Consider the following 22,005-nt stretch of genomic DNA (forward strand, 5'->3'; position numbering starts at 1 on the left):
TTTTACTGTTTTACTTCCCTAAAGGGAAGAACGTGTGTCAAGCTTGTGAAAAGTTGCATCAAGTTTACAGTGACAGTGCTCTACAAGAACGTCAGCGCCAATGATGGTTCAAAAATTCTGTGAAAAGTTGCATCAAGTTTACAGTGACAATACTCTATAAGAACGTCAGCGCCAACGATGGTTCACAAAATTCTGTGCTGGTGATTTTGATCTCCACCACGTTCCTTGGTCAGGGAGGCCCGCTGAGGTTGATGATGATGAAATAAAGGCATTGATCCAGTCAAACCCGCGTTATGCGACATGAGAGATTGCAGAAACACTGAACATCCATCATTCAAGCATTCACGACCACCTGAAGCTGGGATAGGTAAGCAAGCTCGATATTTGGGTTCTGCATGAACTCAATGAAGTTCATTTGACAGTGCGTATAAATATCTGCAATATGCTCATTAAACATGAGGAAAATGATCCTTTTTTGAAGCGACTGATAACTGGTGATGAGAAGTGGATTGTTTACAACAATGTGGTGCACAAACGGTCTTGGTCCCGACGTGATGATTCGCCTCAAACCACATCGAAAGCAGACATTCATCAGAGGAAGGTTATGCTCTCAGTGTGGTGGGATTTTAAAGGTGTCATGTTTTTCGAGCTCCTACCAAGGAACCAATCAATCAATTCGAATGTGTACTGTCGGCAATTGGACAGTTTGAACGAATCCATCATCCAGAAATGTCCAGAGCTCGTTAACTGTAAAGGAGTTGTGTTCCATCGTGACAAGACCACACACAAGTTTGATCACCTGTCAAAAATTATTGGAGCTTGGATGGAATGCCCACCATACTCGCCTGACCTTGTGCCATCAGACTTCCACTTGTTTCGCTCTCTTCAAAACTCCTTGCATGGTATATAACGTTCAATTCAGATGAGGCTGTAAATCAGCACCTTGTTCAATTTTTCGCAAATATAGACAGGTCCTTCTATGAATGAGGAATTATGAAGCTCACTGAAAGATGGCAAAAGGTTATCGAACAAAACGGGCAATATATCATTGATTGATCTTTGTTCTTTATATAAATAAATGACCTTTGAAAAATACAGACAAAATACGTCATAACTTTTCCAACAACCCAATAAAATTGAATCGAATCAGAATTACAAAAAATTCCCACAAAGAAAATTCTAGCTTCAGACGGCTTCAATAACAAATTTGACCACACATTCAAAGATGAAGACAGGAAGGAGGAACGAATCCTTCTTCAACTTGCTTTATGTGACAGAGAGAGTTAGATACGAGGAGTAAGAAAAAGAAAAATTATAGGTAAAATGTACTCATGAACAGAGATTTAATAATCCTAAACAGAATGTGACCAAATCAAATCCATGAATATTTAAAAAATACATGCTTTTTCTTTTCTTTCACTAAGTTAAATTTATATTTCTACATTTACCTCCTCAGTGAGAAGCAGTGTGATGAGGATAAAGATTCCCCACTTTACAAAGAAATTATTGAGAATGTAACGAAGACGGTGATTTATAACATGCATTATTTATACTAAAAAATACTCTGATACTTAATTTGTAGCTGGAGATTATACTAGATGTATGCGCTGTAGAATCACTAAGTCTCATTTTGAGGATAAAATGGAATTTTATATTTAAGAGTTTTAAAGACTAAAAACCACTATAAACACTGTTAAGGCAATATTACTGTAAATATCTGATATAATCTTTTTACTTGAGCTAAAATATAAGATTGACAGTCAGGTATCTTTGCTGTTTCCTATTATATCCCAAGTACTTATAATTGTTCCAGGCACATGGCAGATATTTGTTGAATGAATAATTTGTATTCAATTTTAAATTTGTTCTAAAACCTACATTATTTGAATTAAAGCAAGAAACTGATTTTATGCATGAGCTTTAAATTTGCTCGTTAACTAAGGCACATCCACTAATTCAAGTCAATGTCAACACTGATGTCTTAAAAAGAATTACTTAAAAAAAGAAAAATAAAATACCTTTCTGATCTTCTGTTAAACAATAAAGAACCTAAATTTTAACTAATTTAATTTTTTAAACTTGTAACTCAACTTCCTACCACTGAAGCAGAGCTCACTTTTACAAATTAAAATATGCAATCTCCAAAATTTGCCCTTTAGATTTGCTTCAATCTAATAAAAGACTTTTAGATTTTATATTAAGGCTGATTCATAAATTATAATAGGCAAGACAAAGTTTATAAGTGTATTAAGAATATCTAATGTTTAAAAAAACATTTTTGACAATAACTCTTAAAATGCAGACGTCTATATCAATTACCTCGCACAACCAAATGCCATTAGTCGATACTTGTTATTTACTGCTACACAAGTTCCGTCAACAACATCTTGTGGCCAAACTCCATGAAGCTGCTATAATAAAGGGAAACAGTTAAGGTTTAAAAAGCGTTCTCAAAAAAATAGTGTAATCAAAATATCATCAATATAATTCTTCAATAAATACACAATTTCATAGGCTTTACTTGGTTTCATCTGGATAGAAAAATATTCCATCAGGACTTCTATATAAATTTTCTCCCTTAAAACATCAATTTCATTGATTGGTTCAATAAATATTGCCCAAATGAGCTCATCCAGTACTAATCTATTTATAAAACACTAAATAATGGATAGTTGATCTCCAAATTCAAATTAAAGGAAGATGAATTTCCTGTTAGGATGTAAACCTCCTGATAGCACAAACTGCATGCATCTAACTTGCTCAGTATTATTATTCTCGTAGTCACCTAGCAAACAGTATTCAAATTCTCAATCAGTGGAAAATAGTCAATTTTATTTGGTGTATCCTTCAGAAGTAATTAATGATTTGTCAATTGCTTACTATTCTCTATTATTACTTTGCTTTATATAATAGTATAATGGTTAATCGCATGGTATCTGGCAGCCTGACATAACATCATCTCAGGTCTTGCTGAAATGATTACTTCACCATTTCAAGCTTCAGTTTCTTATCTGTAGAATACCTACCTCTTAGAGTGTTTTGAAGATTAAATGAGTAATACATACATGTAAACCACTTAATACAATGCCTAGCATTCAACAAGTTAAGCATTCAATAAATGAATGACACTATTAAGCTTATATAATATTTAATTCTCAATACACAGAACAGACTCAGCTCCATTGTCTGTTTTTGTGAAATCAAGGACATCCTAGATTATAAATTCTAAGGCAAAGGTCATCATGACAGTTTAGTGAACATAAAAATAGCACACTACAACATAGTACTTTATTTTTAGATGATCCCAATAGTAAACATTAGAAGATCCAATATAATTACAATCTTTTTGAAATATAATACTTTAGACTTTATTTAATTACCAAATGAACTATATAATCTACTATCTCAAACATAGAATATTTGCTTCTTTTTTTGTAGGAATCTTATTTAGTTTTCAATTTTAATTATAAAACTAGACATTATTTTAGATAACAAAAAATACTAAAGATAGCATTGAGCATTATTTCTTTGGATCACTGCTTAACTGAAATTTATTCCTATAACAAATATTATTCAGGCCCCCAATATTCACTAGGCACTGCTCTAAGTGCTGAGGATATGACAAGTATTCAAACACACCCAAATCCCCACCTATATCTCTGCCTTACATTTGTTAAAAGGCTGATTAAAAAAAAAAATCCAGTATATTGGAGGTTGGTAAATGCTATAGGAAAAAAATAATAAAGCAATTATGGAGAAGAGGGAATACAGGGGAAGGAAGTAATACTAAACAGTTTTCCCTATGATGTTATGTTCTGAAGAGGTACTGAAGGAGACATAGCAAGTATAAAGGCCCTATTACAGCATTTCTGACCTGTTTAAAGATACAAGAGGCGTGTGCAGATGGGAGTGGAATGGGGGGAAGGAGAAGTATCAGATGAGGTTAACAGATGAAATAGGAGGCCAGACTTATAGGGCTTTGAAAGCCACTATAAGAACTTCTGCGTTTCTCCAATTTATATATTCAAAGTCATTGGAGTGCCTTTATATTTTTTAACCTTTTCTGTTATGAATTATAATACATTAGAGAAAAATACACAAAACCAAAGTCTCAATAACATCACAAAGTAAACACTTGTAGAATTACCACTCCGGCCAACAATTATAAGTACCCAAAAGTATACCAACAGTGTCCCTCCAAATCAATACACTCTCACCTCTACCATAAAAGTAACCAATATCTAGACTTACATGGCAATCACTTCCTTCCTTTCCTTTAAACCAGTGCCACTTAAATATGCATCCACCTAAACTCTAATCTAGAACTGCCTATGTTTTTATTTTTCCTTTAATTCTACACAAAATAGAATTATATACGTATCCTTTTGTGTCTAGCTGCTTTCACTCAACATGTTTGTGAGATCCATCCATGTTGTCCCATACAGTCTTGTTTGTTCATGCTCATTGTAGCTCAAACACTGGGCTTAGCTCACTGGGCCTCTGGCTTCCTCTAGCTTGGTAATTCTTCACTGTCTTGTTAGCTCTCTAAAAACTTTAAGCACATTAAAAAAATTTATTTTCTCTCCAGCTTTTCTAGTTGTCCTTAGCAGGTTTTGTCCAGAGCAGAGGAGTGGTATAATGAGACATATTTTAATTCATCTGTTAAACACTAGGTTGTTGAAAAAGCCATGATGTATTTTTTTCTATGTTTTTCATTGCAAAAATGCGTCATAACTTTTCCGACAACCCAATATATTAAATAATACCAAACAAAATTTTTATAAAGCAATTAAATAATGCCTAATATTAAGATGCCATTAGTGTTTCCCAACTACCAGTAATACATACGTATTGTTTTCTTGTAACTTAATTTTTCTATTTATAGCATTTAATAATGTCCATCTACTTTTCATTATTTTTTTACCCCTTAATTTACTGGAAAATTTTCTTTAACAACATACTAATAAAACTGATACTCAGAAAAGAGTCAACCACTTTTCAGCTCTAATATTTCTGTTTTCAGTAAAAACATTTACATCTCAAACATAATTACAAACATACATATGTACCTTGTAAAAAAATTAGGTTCTTCAAAAGACTATTTTTATTTTTATTTATATATTGACTTGTTATCACAAATGTTTTATTTAGTACCTATTTAAATAAAGTTCGTAATGGAAAATAGTTATTAAGTATATTAAAGCTCATACCACATAGAAAGAATACGCCCTTAAAAACTTAAAACTCTTTCCAGTTAAAAAAAGCAAACTGAACATGATAGCATTCCTATTTAGCTTCTCTTTTATTTTTTTTTTAAAGATTTTTATTGGAGAATTGGGGGGATGGGAACAGCGCTAGGGAATTGGGGGAAGGGGAACAGAAAAGTTGCTGTCGTTTTGTTCTTCAGTCTAGTTGTGGAGGACGTTGCTTCATTGGCCCAAGTTGGCACCATCACTGTGCTCTTCCCGGTCGAGGCAGATCAGTCGCCGGCATCTGGATGGCCGCTCACGCTGGCTGCTGGCTCCATACAGTAGCCCATGGCAACCCAGTGCCACAGGGGCTGCAGCCTATGCCGTCGCGGGTGACTCAGGGCAGCCCAGCTCCAGGTCAAGCTGTTGTTCAGCATCTTAGCTGTGGAGGGCAGTGTCACTGGCCCTCATATGTGGGATCCGAACCGGGTCCCTCTGGCGTCACAAACCAGCTCTTAACCATCGCGCCACTCGGCCCCAGCTTCTCTGACTCTTAAAACCACAACTTTTAGAAGAGAAAAGATTTTTTTCAAAAAGCATAAATTGGCAAGGGCAAAGAATGGGAGAGGAGGTATTATCAGAAAATTTTGGATACTGGGGGCCAGCCGAGTGGCATGATGGTTAAGAGCTGGCTTGGGATGCCAGAGGGCCCCGGTTCGGATCCCACATGAGGGCCAGTGACACTGCCCTCCACAGCTAAGATGCAGGCGACGGCATAGGCTGCAGCCCCTGTGGCAGTGGGTTGCCATGGGCTACCGTATGTAGCCAGCAGCCACAGTGAGTGGCCATACAGAAGCCGGCGATTGATCTGCCTCACCCAGGAAGAGCGCAATGATGGTGCCAACTTGGGCCAGTGAAGCAACCTCCTCCACAACTAGATTGAAGAACAAAACGACAGCAACTTGTCTGTTCCCCTTCCCCCAATTCCCCAGTACTGTTCCCATCCCCCCAATTCTCCAATAAAAATCTTTAAAAAAAGAAAATTTTGGATACTGGGAAGTATACGGATGAGTAAATCTCTTACTGGAAGTGAAGAATGTTGAGGAACAGCTAATTTTACATTCCAGGGTACACAAAGAAGCTTGGGATTTAAATGTCTGTGAAAGGCTGCTAAAAAGTAGAACTGGTTCAAAGCATATTTAGGCAGCAGCTGGGTCTTCCCAGAGTACCTTCCCAGTCAAAGCTGCTAAGAACCAGCTCATCTCCACTTCAATAGAAAATTAGAACTTTTTCTTTGGAGGAAAACAAAACAACAAAAAACCCCAGTGGTCTCTGGACTACACTGAATACAGGAATAAATACAAGTTTACATCCTAAATTTGGACCCTCTAATCTTACTCTTTCATAACTCAAATCCCAGAATATAAAGCCAGCCAAATAGCTATTCTCTGGAAAGGACTGCAGGACTCTCCTCCAATTAACTTTGGAAACAGAGAGGATAGGAAAGGAAATAATCTAATTAGCTCACCCTGTGGTGAAGATCATAGCCAACCAAACCCACCAGAACCCACACAGCTATTAATGAATCCAAGTTTTTATTTTGGGTCTCTGTCACAGAAACCAAATTCATACATTAAATAATTATATATGAATTAACCATTAATTGTTAAATGATCACATACAAATAAAGGAGTAGAGGAAATTCTCAGGAAGATGATGGAGAGCCCAAAAATACAATTGTGTTAAAGGTATGTATTGAGAACAAGCAGTTCAGTTTGGCGCAGGCCAGAAGGCTCCAAGAGAAATTTCTTCAACAAGATGAAACGGATACAACACCTATGAGTTTGAAGGAAGTGAGAGGCTATTTACTTACACAATTAGCAAAGAGTTTGAGGTTGAGTTAGTGGTAAGTACATAGAAACTAAGCAAATGTAAAGAACAAAATTATTAATTCCCAGTGGGAGAGAAAATCTTTGGGAAAGGAAAACTAATCACAGGGTACTAATAGGGTTTACAAATAACAATATAAGCAATGAATAGCAATCTAATCAAAATCACAATAGCTGTATGGGGAAGTATGTGGTGGGTACAGGGAAGAGGGAAATAAATGGTCATTTTCCACAGAGGGAAGTATATAAACACAACCTTGATACTAAAAATTAAACGAAATATTCAGAGTACTGAAGATAAATAGCAAAATAACCAGTAATAGGAATAGAACATAGATGCCTTAAAAAATGGAAACTGGGTGTAAAGAGAGTAGGGAGGAGATCAGGAAATACCACTTTTCTTCAACATGTCTAACAGAGTTATTGGTCTACTTATACTATTTATATGTATAGTTTTGATTTTAAAAATTAACAACCCCTAAAATCATAAATAAAAAAAGTGGGGAGGATTTAATAACAAAGACTAAAATTAATAAATGCAACATAAAGAAAATAACATCCAAAGTAAATAAGTCATACCTCTGCAGTAAATCTACTGGATACTGGTGTAATAAATCCAACTTTACCATCATTAAACACAACAGCAAATCCATCAAGTGTGGCACAGTATTCCATGTCTCTGATATACACATCTGCAAAGCCCAGGAATGAACCTGCTGATGAAAAAATAAGTACATGAAATATGCATATAAATATAGTAAATAATTCCCTCACATTTTTACTTACAAACCCTGTAAGGACAGTTCAAAGGGCACAACAATGATCTAAAAACATTAAACAAAATACTTCTCTTTCTTTCTCCCTCTCCCTCTCTCCACCCCCCCCGCTCCTCCCTTGCATAATTAATGCCAAAGTATAAAATCAATGTTCTTCCATAAAAAATGTCTACCAAGATTATACCAAATGTTAAACACCTGGCTCTACCCCATGCAGAAAGTGTAACTACCTCTAGATGACTGCAGGTCTACTGAAAAGGGTACTGTGCAAAGATTAATAGCTTTTCTTCCATTTGTCATTCCTTCCCAGTGAATAAGATGAAGAAGTCCATCAGAAGTAGCAACCAGGAGATCTTCCAGCACAGACTGCAAACTGTAGGGAAGGATGCGATTTATAATCAATTGACTTAAGAGAGCATACTTGGAAAGCACACACAAAACCACATAAATATACTCTAAGTTATGTCCTCAGAGAGCCTCTCCAATCATTGACTTCAGGGGCTTTATAATAGCTATCTGTTATCCCTGAGATGTTTTTTTAAAAAATACAATTCATAATGACCAATTCTCAAATATGTAAATATATTTAATACCTAACTAATGTTAAATACTACATACTACATAGGGCTTTCCTAAGTGACTGGGATGGAGCAAGATATAGAATAAACTGTGGTATTTATTACGTAGCAGTAGTTAAAAATACACTAAGAGTTTTAATTATGAGTTATATTAGTACGTTTTACCTTCTAAACATTCTCTATCCTCAATTATAACAAAGGTTGGATGCTTAACATTAATCCTTTTTGAATCAAAATTAAAAGATGGCAGTACTCTAGCCATCTTATGCCTCTAAGCAAAACGTAACCATCATCCCTAACTTTATATAACTTGTATTTTTGGTAGTGGGAGGGAAAATAGTTGGTTATAAAGTCCAAGTTTCACATCTTCTCATTCAATTCAAAATCATATAGGAAATCTCTAATATCCAGCAACTATGTGCTACAGGTGCTAATAATACCAATTATTTCACTGAAGTTTTGAGAGAAACCTTAGAGATTTCTCATCACATACATTTGTAAATTAAAAATAGCACCTGACAAGTTTAACTTGTACAAGATGGCAGGAATACTTTGTTTAAAGGCTCTTTCCTATCCCATTTCCATGAACCACCATGTTTACCACCAGGTGGAGGTAGAAAGCCATGCTTGTACAGTTCCACCTAGCGTGGTACACACAAACATTCAAAATTCCTATGCAACAAGTTACATTCTTAAAAAGAGTCTCTAAGCTGAAATATAAAATCTGAAGTAAAGAGTAACTTTCTGATCAAGGTGATGAGTAACCTGAACTCAATCTTTTGTAACCGTGATCACATTTAAGCAAACAACAAAAAGCATTCTTTTTCTACGAGGAGCATATATTAATATAAAAAGATAGATTAAAAGAAAGTAGCCAGCCACTTGCATACAATTTTATTTAACATGTACCAGTATCTGTAGGGTATTTCTAACAAAAAAACAAAGGAAAAGGTAAAAGAAGCCTTTTATTAAAATTGTGAGTCAGAAGAATTTTAAAAACATAAGTATTACATTCATACAGTTCAATATATTCACACATCACTTCATATAGTTCAATATTTAGTAAGAGTACATAGTAAAAATAAAAAGTCTTTTCCCTAAACCTGTCCCTTAGCCACTCAGTTCTCATGCCGTTTCTTGTATATTCTTTCAGAACAATATAATAGTCCAAGGCTACCAGCTCCCTTTAAAAAGCAAATAGTAGCATTATTATGTAGAGTACACCTTGATTTTTTTCACCCAACAACATATTTGGGAAGTTTTCTTCAGTTAAGAGTGTCCTCATTGTTTTTACCAATGCATATTATTCCCATTGTATAGATGTAAGAAAATTTATCAGCTTCCTATTGATGGGCACTTAGGTGATTTTCAATCTTTTACTACTGTAAACAATGTACAATGAAAAACCCTGTAAGCATATAATTTCCAATATGTATTATTATATTTGCAGGATTAATTCGTAGAAGTAGATAGACATGTTGGACAAAGGTCATGAACATTTGAATCTTTGACAGATAATGCTTAATCAATTTCCATATATATGGTATCAATTTATATTCCCACCACTAATGTATAAAGTTCTCATTTCCCCACCCCCTCCCCAAGACAGCATGTTACCTAATTGTTTATATGTATAAGAGTCATTTATTAAATGTGCTAATGGAAATCTATTAAGTAATGTACCAACTGGAATACAGAAAATAAAAACATTGTTTACATGCTTTGTCCATTTGTTCTTATTGTGTCTTCTTGTTATAGGAACTCTTTGTGTATTATGGAAATTGGCCTTTTATAACATTCACTGTTAAGTATAGTCGCTTGTTTTCACAATTTGTGTTGTCTTTTGTGCTTATTTATGGTGTTTTCTTTCTCAGATTTTTTTTTTAACTTTTATATAGTCTAATTTATCAATGTTTGCTTTCATAAGAGTTTATTTGCAGACATTTTGACAGGAAGGTTTTAATGATTCAATAAAATAAATTTTGAATAATATTTATTTTACTTATTTCTCTCATCTTTTTCTTACAGCAAGTCTGAGCAACAGAGATAAGAGCTGTTGGCCATTTTGATGCATAGAATGTTGGAATATTACCACAATAATTTCATGATTGTACATGACTGGGCTCAATAACAGCAAAAGGTTCTTGGGGGTTCAATTTTAACTCTGGATTCAGTTAAAAATAACTTTAAAAAAAAATGAAACAAAAATAAATAATGTAGTAAAAACTTGAAGTTAAAAACACACTTTGACAAGACCAACATAGCAGAGACAAGTAAAATACCAAGTGCAAAGCAATTAAGGAAATAAACCAAATTATAGGTACAGTCATTTACTGTTTCTACCAGTGGCTGTAAAAATAATTTTTGGTATTTTGGTATCCTGGCCATCATATCACAAAACCTTTATTAACACTTGGCTCTAAAAGTTCAACTTTCTTCCAAGTGTACATACATATATATTTCCCCCAAACTTATCAAAAGCTATGGAAAAGAAGGCACTTTCTCTTTCTCTCAAATTGTGTGATTTCTTTTTTTATCAGTATCTTTTTTAAGTATCATGGACTATGTTGTATCATTCAAATAATTCAAGATCTTACCAAAAAAATATAAATTTCTAAAATAAAATTACAGTTGGTATATCCAGTTTATAGGCTTTATTATAATAATTTAAGATAATGTATCTGTAAAATTTCACATTTTTCTAAAGGTTAATCAAACATTTCATTTCGAGGGCTAAAAATAATTATCTTCAATGGAATGAAATCAACTTTCTTATTGGTCATAATGCATATTGTCATCACAAATGTTATATTTAACCAAAATACAGTACCTCATGATGGGTGCTTGCAAATCCAGTATTTTCCTCATCTCTAAATTTAATGCTGGAGCACACTGTTCTTCCTTAAAATGGGGTGTCCCCTTCATCTGTGGGCTTCCTCTAAAAAAAAAAAAAAAAGCAAATATACAGGATTACAGAGCAAGAAATTGAATTCTCATTTACTCTGTGACTAATATAGTCCCAATTAAATAAAATAAACTTAATCAGACCTACAAATCAGGTGTTGATCCTTTAGGTTCTCAAATGAAAAACACACCTAAATTTCATTACAGCAGACATATCTATTTATCAATCAGAAATAAATGTGTTTGACCAACGTAACTTGTGCTGGGGAGGTGGGAGTGAAGGGAGAAGAGCAAAGGATCTTAGGAAAAAACACTTAAGATAAACGTGAACTCTCAAAGAGAACCAAAAGACATTTTATTTAAATTGACTGGCAGGCCTTCTAGAGTTGGGCAACAATGGAAGATATATACCATTCTATATAGTGCATGTCTGAAGTGATCCAAATCCTCACCTCATCTTACCTTACTCTGCACCTACTTCATCCTTCATTTCTATCCTTTGGGTATGTATCAAATTAAGGTCAGATTCAGGGATGCAAGTAGGAGATGTTTACATAAAAATTGGTAATAAATAGCAAAATGGCTAACTTTGAAAACTCCGTGGTACTAAATATTGGGTTGTCAGAAAAGTCATCACACATTTTTGCAATGAAAAACATAGAAAAAAATACGTCATGACTTTTCCGACAACCCAATAGCTACAACTAGAGTGGCTATGTCAGTAACTAAGCTGTCACATGTAGCCACTTAAAAGGACTATACAGCTGTTCTGGAATCTTTATCTCCACGTGGTATAGGACCATCTTTCTCAATGCCTGTGTTGGAATTTAATAACTGTCTCTTCTCTTACCATCAGATATCACTTACTCTTGGCAACAATTAGTCTGCCTACATCATCTCTACCCCTCCAGTCACCTACAATCCCAGAAAACAGTTTGTCAATACTATTAAAATTATGTACAAAGAATCCAACAAGAGCAATAGTTTTTGAAGTTATTGCTTTGTGAAAATTATTTATTTTTTGAAAGACTTTTATTGGGGAATTGGGGGATGGGACCAGCCCTGGGGAATTGGAAAACAGACAAGTTGCAGTCTTTTTGTTCTTCAGTCTAGTTGTGGAGGACGTTGCTTCACTGGCCCAAGTTGGCACCATCATTGCGCTCTTCCCGGGTGAGGCAGATCAGTTGCCAGCTTCTGGACGGCCGCTTACGGTGGTTGCTGGCCGCTCACGTTGGCTGCTGGCTACACACGGTAGCCCATGGCAGCCCACTTCAGCAGGGGGTGCAGCCTATGCTGTCGCCAGCGACTCATGGCAGCCCAGCTCCAGGTTGAGCTGTTGTTCAGCATCTTAGCTGTAGAGGGCAGTGTCACCGGCCCTTATATGTGGGATCTGAACCAGGGCCCTCTGGCGTCCCAAGACAACTCCTAACCAACGTGCCACTAGGCTGGCCCAGAAGTTCTCCATTTTTGTCCTCTGCGTCTAGAACTCCTACTGAGCTAGCTATTAAAACTTAACTTTCCCTTTTCTCTTGTACTTTGTTCGTATATCCTGGGAGAGTTCCTCAACTGTGTCTTCCAATGCTTTTATTTCTGTTATCATACTTTTCATTCCAGGAACTTTACACCCATCTCTCCTTTTTTCTAATAGCACCTGTGGGGTTTTTATTGTTGTTTTAATTAGACAACATCTGTCTGAGATTGTTAATTATCATTTCCTCAGAGTATTTTTGTTCCCCACATTTCCTTTGAGTTTCCTTTTTTTTCTGTTGTGTCTTTTACATTGGTAACTTTCCTAAGATGGCTAACAATCCTTGGCTGTTTGGTCATAAAGTTTAACAGGTTAACAAGGGCTTGTCAACTGGTGAAATTCAGGGTAGTAGTTGGCATTTTTGTTGAGGTCTTAAAATATTAGGACCCTTTGAGTCATTTTTCTGGAGTGGTTTAACTTCCCCAAAAAGGATTCCTCAATCCTGCCTGGAATATCTAAGCATAGAATCCAAGTCTGAAGCCCAGCAGGGGAAAAAGGCTTGACATGCTACGGTTCAGTGTTACAACTTTCACTTAATCCCCATCTTTAGTCTAGCGTCTCACCCTTGTCCTGCTCTATGTCTGAAATCCCTCTGGATTAATTATACATTTCCTGTCTCCTGTGATGTGGGAACAAGAAATCCTTATTCAGAGTTTCAAATAATCTCCGCTTATGGCCTCTGGCTCACCCTATATTCTGTCTATATTCTGTGGTATTGATGCATTTAATTCCTGAGTCTTTCCATGGTTTTGCAGCTCAAACAAGTTGCTTTTCATCAGTACCATGTAATACCTTAGGCTCTGAGGTTTGATATTCTTCCTAAGTTATTTATTCTTTCTTTCTCATCCAATTTTTAGCTCAAGGATTAGATACCCCTAGCTTTCATTAAAAATGGAAACAGTATTTCAATGTTTTGTTGTTAGTTATTTTCAAGAGAAAGGATGGAAACCTCATTACACAACTGAAAACCCTCTATTTCCCTTTACAGAAATGCTCTCATTTATTACAGCTAAAATAAAGTATTATAAGAATTTTAAAGCAAATCCTGACTTTCTAATGACTTCCATTATAAAATCAGAGATAAATTGCACAGGTAAGTTTCCATCCCTTCTTCCAAACATATTAAAATACAGTAAACTGTTAAACATTACATTAATAAAAAACCTACCTTTCTGATAAAGAAAATATTACTACTTGTATTTGAGAGTATAGCATCAGATTTTTGGAAGGGGGTCATAGAAGATGGGGCTGGAAGTATGAATTAAACCCAGGTTATGAAGAGTAAAACAAAACTCTCAGACTGCCTTAATTATATGTTTCCTACTTTCTCATGACATTAGACTTGATATTACTATCTAAATAAATATACAGTAGTTTAAGAGATGTGGAGAAGAGTATGGCATTTGAAATTAGAGATACCTGGGTCCCAATCCAGGTTCTACTTTTTATTAGCAGTGACTTTGGAAAAACTGCTTTCTGAGTTACTTTCTAAGCTTTTGTATATCTATAAAATGAGAAAATGAGTTAGCAGGCTCTTAGTAAGCTGCAGTTGTTATTGTTGTTTAGGTTGCGTTTTTTTTGTTTTTTTTTTTTAAAGGTTTTATTGGGGAGGGCTGGCCGAGTGGCACGTTGGTTAAGAGCTGGTTTGGGACGCCAGAGGGCCTCGGTTCGGATCCGACATGGGGGCCAGTGACACTGCCCTCTACGGCTAAGATGCTGAACAACAGGTCAACCTGGAGCTGGGCTGCCGTGAATCGCCGGCGACGGTTTAGGCTGCAGCCCCTGCTGCAGTGGGCTGCCATGGGCTACCGAGTGTAGCCAGCAGCCAGCGTGAGCAGCCATCCAGAAGCTGGCGACTGATCTGCCTCGACCAGGGAAAAGTGCAATGATGGTGCCAACTTGGGCCAGTGAAGCAACGTCCTCCACAACTAGACTGAAGAACAAAAAGACAGCAACTTATTTGTTCCCATCCCCCCAATTCCCCAATAAAAATCTTAAAAAACAAAAACAAAAAGCAATGTAATAATTTATTTAAAAAAAAAAAGAGGTTTTATTGGGGAATTGGGGGAGGGGAACAGCGTTGGGTAATTGGGGAAGGGGAACAGACAGGTAGACAAATTGCTGTTTTGTTCTTCAGTCTAGTTGTGTAGGACGTCGCTTCACTGGACCATGTTGGTATGATCATTGTGCTCTTCACGGGTGAGGCAATCAATTGCTGGTCATGGTCAGCCGCTCACAGCGGCTCCCAGTAGCTCACACTGGCTACCAGCCGCTCACGCTAGCTGTCAGCCACTCACGTAGCTCACGCAGCCCACCCCTGCTGCAGCCTACGGCGACTCACAGCAGCCCACCTCCAGGTCGAGCTGTTGTTCATCATCTTAGCTGTAGAGGGCGAGTGTCACTGGCCCTCAATGTGGGATCCAAACTGCAGCTCTTAACCAGCTGAGCCACTCGGGCCAGCCCTAGGTTGCATTTTGAATGATTAAACATAATCTGTGTCTTCAGAAAAGTGGGGAATACAAGAAATTGTAGGTTCACTGTGTTACAGAAGGGGGAAAGTAGGTTCTAAATGCCAGGCCAGGGCTCTTGGACTTCATTTTGTGGGGACTAGAAAGCAACCAAAGTTTATTAGACAAGGAATTAATATCCTGAATATACGGAGAACTCCAAAAACTAACAACAAAAAACAAAACAACCTGATTCAAAAGTGGCAAAGGACTCAAACAGACATATCTCCAAAGATGTACAGATGACCAATAAGCACAAAAAGACACTCAACATCATCGATCACTGAGGAAATGCAAATCAAAACTAAGAAATACCACCTCACACAACACTAGAACGGCTACTACAAAAAACCCCACAAAAACAACCACCAACCTCCCCTCCCCCCAAAAAAACAAAAAACCCCAGAAAATAACAGAAGTTGGCAAGGACATGGAGAAATCAGAGCCCTTGTGCACTATTGCTGGGCAATATGGTACAGCAGCTGAGGAAAACAATATGGCAATTCCTCAAAAAATCTAAAATAGAATTACCATATGATATAGCAATTCCATTGTGGGTATAAACCCAAAGGAACTGAAATCAGGGTTTCAAAGACACATCTGAATACCTATGTTCATAGCAATTTTATTCACTATTGTGAATAAAATTGTGATAAAATGTGGAAGCAACCCATGTGTCCATCAACAGATGAATGGATAAGCATAATATAGTATGTACAACGAAGTATTATTGAGGTTTAAAAAGGAAGGAAATTCGGACATATGCTACAAAATAGGTGAACTTTGAGGACATTATGCTAAGTGACATAACCTAGTCACAAAAAGATGAACGCTGTATGATTCCATTTAAATGAAGTATAACTGTACACCTCAAAAATGGTTATAATGAGAACCATTTTATAAAGTTATGTTATTTTACCATAATTTAAAAAATGGAAATAGAAAAGTTTACTGTTGGGGTCTTTCTGAAATAATATTATTCTAGAAAGTACTGATGTATAATGTTAGTGTTTTTATATATTTAGAGTCCAGGTGTTAAATGAGTTAGAATAAAACTAATTCAGACTTAAATTTCTGAGACAAGAATCACATCATCAAGTCTGTTTTGAAAAATAAATCTGGTATCAATACAAAGGATAGATTTCAGTATATAGGAGTAAGAGACTAGAGTAAGAGAAAGAGTTAGTAAATAACCTTTTTAACACTTTGTAAGTGGGCATTTTTCTCTATACGACGAGTTTACGTGTTAATAGCCAAGGAGAGGCCATTAAAGCGCCTAATAAGACAAGTGAGAATAAAACAGAGATAGGCAACTTCTAGAGATACTGCAAAGTTGTAACAATACGACTTGATTACTGAACAAATATGAGAAGTGAAGAAATAAATTGTAAGGTTTTCACACTCATACACTGTATAAAAGATCATGGTAACTACAATAAATTTTAGAAAAGCAATAGCATGTGTGGGTTGGTAGGGAAGGAATGAGTTAGGTTTAGACACGATGAATTTAAGGCTGCCTCTAGGAACATCTAAATGAATGAATCCTGGAGAGGGGGGCCTGAAGCTCAAGAAAAGGGGTTCTACATTAAGGAAACAGATCTGAACCCCATCCACATATACTGAATAATTAAAACACAGAATAGAACTCAGAACGAAACTCTAGGGAACACCGAAGCATTATTTTAGGTGCTACATAGTAATTTCAGAAGTTGATTTAAACCTAATGACATTTTTTATGAAGTAGACGGTATTAACTCTATTTTTTTCAGATCAGGGATCAGCAAACTTTTGAGACGGAATGTACCCAAAGAGCCGCATGTGGCTCGTGAGCCGCAGTTTGCCGACCCATTTCATATGAGTAAAATAAAACTAAAAAAAAAAAAAAAAGCAACATGATTAATCCTGAAAGCTAAGGAAAGCCACTAAAAAATTTTATGTAGGGAAATAGCATGTAAATTTTGTTAGAAAATTCATTTAAACAAAATCGTAAAATATGTTTAAGAAGATATTACAATAATCCAGGAGAAAAAGTGACAAAACCCAAACTAGTGTTGCTAGGAATTAGGTAGAAGGCAAAGGCATGAGGGATACATACAAGGTAGGATACACAGAATATACAGAAGCTAGAATATAGTGGAGTTGACAGGCTGGCTGTTGGATTTACTAAGCAGGAAGAGCAAATAATCTCAAAGTAAATGATGATGTCATTTACAGAAAAAGGGAATTAGCCATTGGTGTTCCCAGGATCAAGTTACTTAAAAATAAGAACGTTAATTTTTCATCTTTACATTTAAAAAAAATTTCTCTCTTCTGGCTTTTTAACTATATTAGATAGGACCTACAATTTATTACAATATTATCTTCTTAACTTTCTTACCTGCTAAATCTCACCAATCAAAAATGCTCTTCCCCAGGTGTATGTTTTGTTTCCATATCTCTGAGATCTTTTCAAATGTCATCTTCTCAGTGAAGACCCTGAGCACTCTATTTCAAGTTGTGTCCCCACTCCCTATACCTTTTCCCTGCTTTATTTTTCTCCATAGAATGTTATCTCCTAATTTGTAGTGTATTTTGCTTATTTATCACTGTCTATACTAGAAGAACACAAGCTCTATGGGTTGTTTTTTTTCCCCTTTTTCCCATTGCTTCATCTTCAACATCTACCACAATCCTGAAGTTTGAGAAAATCTGACACTTAAATGGACAGATGGATAGATAAAAATAATTTTTCAGAAGAGTTCTCTAGAGGAGGAGTACCCTTATCACCAGACCTTTTATATTTGTTTAAAAAAAAGCTTTTTGTTTACATTATCACACATCCAGGCAGCCTTCAGTCTGATAAGAACAATATGTAGAACTCTCTGAATTGGTCAGATATTTTAACACTTCTATCATTCTTTGGATTCAGGTGCCAGTCTTAATTTAAGTGTGGTCAACAGGGAAGTAGTTTCACTGCCCAGAATTTATATAATTACATTCCTAATAATCTTATTTATGAGTGCTCATGGAATTATGATGTAAGACAATGGATACATAAAATATACAAAGTTCAACAGCTAAAGGTTACACATGTACATTTACAGAATATATATATATATATGTATATATATATATATATATATATATAGAAATCATAAGACCAAGGAAATAAAAAATGTTAGAAATAACTTTCTAAATCCATAATAGAAAAGAAAAGCAGTTAAAGTTTATTCTCCAGGAAACTAACACTCAAAACTTACTAGCAAACAATAAAAAAAATAAATAATTGAGGGAAACCTGCACATCTGTAACTAATTCAAACTTTTCTCCTCTACATTTGATGTAATTTAGTAAATGTCCCTGGAGTTATGAAAGGGTAAGTAGGTTGAGGTTAGGAACTGGAAACCTCAATTAATTATTCTTCTCTTGCTTCCCACCTAGCACTAATTCATTTACAACCTGCTAAAGTCTCACAATCTAATGAAATCTGTTGGGAGTGGGGGGCGGGCACGAGGAGTGGGAGTTTTGTTTTGATAGCTGTTCTGGGGCTATTTTTTTCAGTGGAGATAATATCTGTACCTTTAATACTTGATAATCAAATGTACTAAATTTTAGTAAAATAACTTTTTTTTGGATAGCAATAAGCTGGTCTCTGACAAAAAATAGATTAACAGTAGGAGTGGAAATATAGAAATAAGGGGGGAAAAACTTTGGTTTCAAAAAATACAAATTATGATGACGTATTTGTTGAAATTATTTTCATCATGATAAAATATGAGTTGCAGTTTCAAGATCTACTAAACTCATATTTAAATATAAACACATGAGCACATTCTAAAGTTAAACACAAATTATTTCTGATTTACCCGACAGCTTCCTCATTAATTTCACTGCAAGTTCCAAGACACAAAATAAAAAAGCCAAGACGACCTTCAGTGGACAAGTCTGTCCACTGGTCTATGTAACTAATATGAAGGGATAGTTTAATACAGAGTGGAATTTATGAAGACACAAAAGATAAAAGTGACACATTTATTCATCAAAGAATAAATGAATTTTGAGGCATAAAAAGTCATTTAATGAGACTGCCATCATTATTGAAAGCTGACTCCCAACATTAACAGGCAGGATGTTGGAAACACCATGTGGAAACTATGGAAGATCATGGGGCATCTGACCTGTTCTCAGATGGAGAGTAATGGAAAACGATATGCAGTCTGAGCTTAAGATACTGTCACATAATACAGGGCAGTTGAGATACTCTAGAAAAGCTCCTGTGATGAACTCATAAGATTTAAAGTATAGAAACAAGAGACAACAGAGTTTCCATAATTGAGAAGAGGACTACTGGCCTCAATTATGATGCCTCTATTCTTTAGGACTATTATAAACCACTCCAGGTCATTTCTCCTTTTTTTTTGATTCCCTATTCCCCAAATAAATCCCAAAGTAGTAGCTAGCTAGATGGGCATAAATAGAGTTGAGGCAATATAGTGTTGGTGGTTAAGAGCACAAACTTTGAAGCTACAGTGCTTAAGACTGAATCCTGGCTATGCCACTGACTCTCAATGAGTTACTTGGCCTGGCCTCTCTGTGCTGCAGTTTGTACAATAATTGTACCTAACTACTTCACAGGGTTGCCACAGGGTTTGAATGAGTTTGAAAAAGTGCTTATGGAGACACCAGGATTAATAATGCAATTTTTGATTTTGAAAAAAAAATGCTTAGAACAGTATCTTGAACTGCATAAATGTTTACAATGACACAGATGATGATACACTGTCAAAACTAAACATTTTTAAAAACTCTCCTCAAACCCATATATAAGCCACTATTTTCCAGGTTTTAAAAACTTGAACTCATATAATTCTCCAAATAATTGAAGAAGAAATATTTTTATTTCAATTTTATAGAAAAACTAAGAAACTTACTGGACTACTAACCCAACTAGAAAGTAGTCCAGCACACAAATACACAACAGGCTGACTCTAATCTACTCTGTAAAACTGTTTCCCTATAAGATATTTGTTTTAAATGTAACAGTCAGTAGAAGTTGAACTCTGGGAAAAAAGCACATTATCAAGTCAAATATAAAAAACTAAAAATCACTTAATGTATAATATGTACATAATTTCTATAACATGCAAACTCACTTTATATATATAAAATCACTTAAAATATTAGAAATGAAATAAAAATTTGGTGAAGGAAAAAATACATTAATGAAAACAGCTGTCCTTTATTAATTTTCCCATGAGCTAGGCACTTAGCTAAACATTTCATATGCATGATATTTAATCCTATGACATAATTAGTACTGTTATCTCATTCTATAGAAGAAACAGGTTTTGGAGGTATTAAATAACAACAGAAATCATACAGCTGAAAAGAGGCAGAGCTGATATTCAATTCCAGGTCTCTCTGATGCAAAAGCCTATTCCTTTAACCATTATTCATGATGCTCTAAGGTTATACACATTTTATTGAGCTCATGTATTAAAATCCAAATCTTCAATAAAATATATGGAAGAACACTCAAACTAAAAATAAAAACAATGTTCTGTATGAGTTCTTTAGCCTAACATACACAGTCGAAAACAGCAAAGTTCATCAACTGCCAGGACTACTACTTAGTTAAGTTGCATGCCCTGGAGTCTTAGAATCAGAAGGCAAGAAACTCTTTTTTAAAACTTTTCTGAAACACAAAAAGTGATTCTCAAAATACTAATCCAAAACACTGTAAACATGTAAATCATGTTAGTTGAGTTAAAATACAGAAAATAGTATTTTTCACGGTTTCAAGAGATGTTATTTTCCTACCCAGCCTACCTATAGTAAATTAATCCAGTTAGGTTCAGATGATCCTGATTATTGCTTTTTATTTACAGGAGTATGCCTAAATTGAGCAATTTAATGGGTTTATATGTAGTTTGAAATGCACAAGTAAATGATATTTTAGACAATGATTACAACAGTTCTTCAAAAGGCTCACAAAATTATCACACAGAATGAAATAAATAATAAGCTTTATATTACCCATAAAACTGAATTTAAAATTTCTAAATACATCAACTTCCTATCACAATATCCATACCACTTTTACAGTACAATTTATATGCCAAAAGAGTTTTTGCATTAAAGACTTTTGCTGAAAAACAGTCAAATTAAATTCTATCATCAAAAGAATTTCTGTACTTTACAAAAGATTTCCAAAACTCAGGACTAACACCTCAATTAACACTATATTTATTATAAAATGAAATGACTATGTCCTCAAGAAAATCTATTATTTCCCTAAAATCTATGATAAAGGGATCTGAGCTACAACCTACATGGAGAACATTAGCCTTCCCAAAGTGTATTCTCAAGAATATTAGCAAGAGTTATTTAAAGAAACTTTCATAATGCCATTTTTAAATAAAATTGTGGAATTTTGTTTTAGATTTTTCAAATACATGGATTTTTTTTTTTTACCACAGTAAATATAATGTATGCATAGCAAAGATTTTGGAAAATTCAAGAGTCAAAAGATGATGAAAAACACTACAGTTCAACCATTTCAGAGCAATTACTATAAATATTTATATATAAATATATTTATATATTTCTTGTTTTTTTCCTTTAGATTATTTTTGTTTTGTTTTACAAAGTTGTG

The 22,005-nt window shown here is 35.0% G+C and overlaps 1 protein-coding gene across 5 annotated transcripts in view; it reads right to left on the reverse strand.

Annotated features, from left to right (window-relative positions):
- Nucleotides 1-22,005, reverse strand: part of RIC1 (RIC1 partner of RAB6A GEF complex) — a 103,232-nt gene that overhangs the window by 39,586 nt on the left and 41,641 nt on the right. For 3 of the 5 annotated variants that reach the window (XM_019664721.1, XM_019664718.1, XM_019664722.1), the window contains 4 exons: nucleotides 11,263-11,370; nucleotides 8,085-8,227; nucleotides 7,658-7,794; nucleotides 2,320-2,411 (listed from right to left, as the gene is read on the reverse strand). In XM_019664721.1, coding sequence (XP_019520266.1) covers nucleotides 2,320-2,411; nucleotides 7,658-7,794; nucleotides 8,085-8,227; nucleotides 11,263-11,370 — 480 coding nt within the window. The remainder of the gene's footprint in view (nucleotides 1-2,319; nucleotides 2,412-7,657; nucleotides 7,795-8,084; nucleotides 8,228-11,262; nucleotides 11,371-22,005) is intronic. The other 2 variants (XM_019664719.1, XM_019664720.1) reach the window with 2 other exon arrangements.

This window comes from Hipposideros armiger, unplaced genomic scaffold, assembly GCF_001890085.2.
Source record: "Hipposideros armiger isolate ML-2016 unplaced genomic scaffold, ASM189008v1 scaffold_429, whole genome shotgun sequence".
Classification (NCBI taxonomy): Eukaryota; Metazoa; Chordata; class Mammalia; order Chiroptera; family Hipposideridae; genus Hipposideros; species Hipposideros armiger.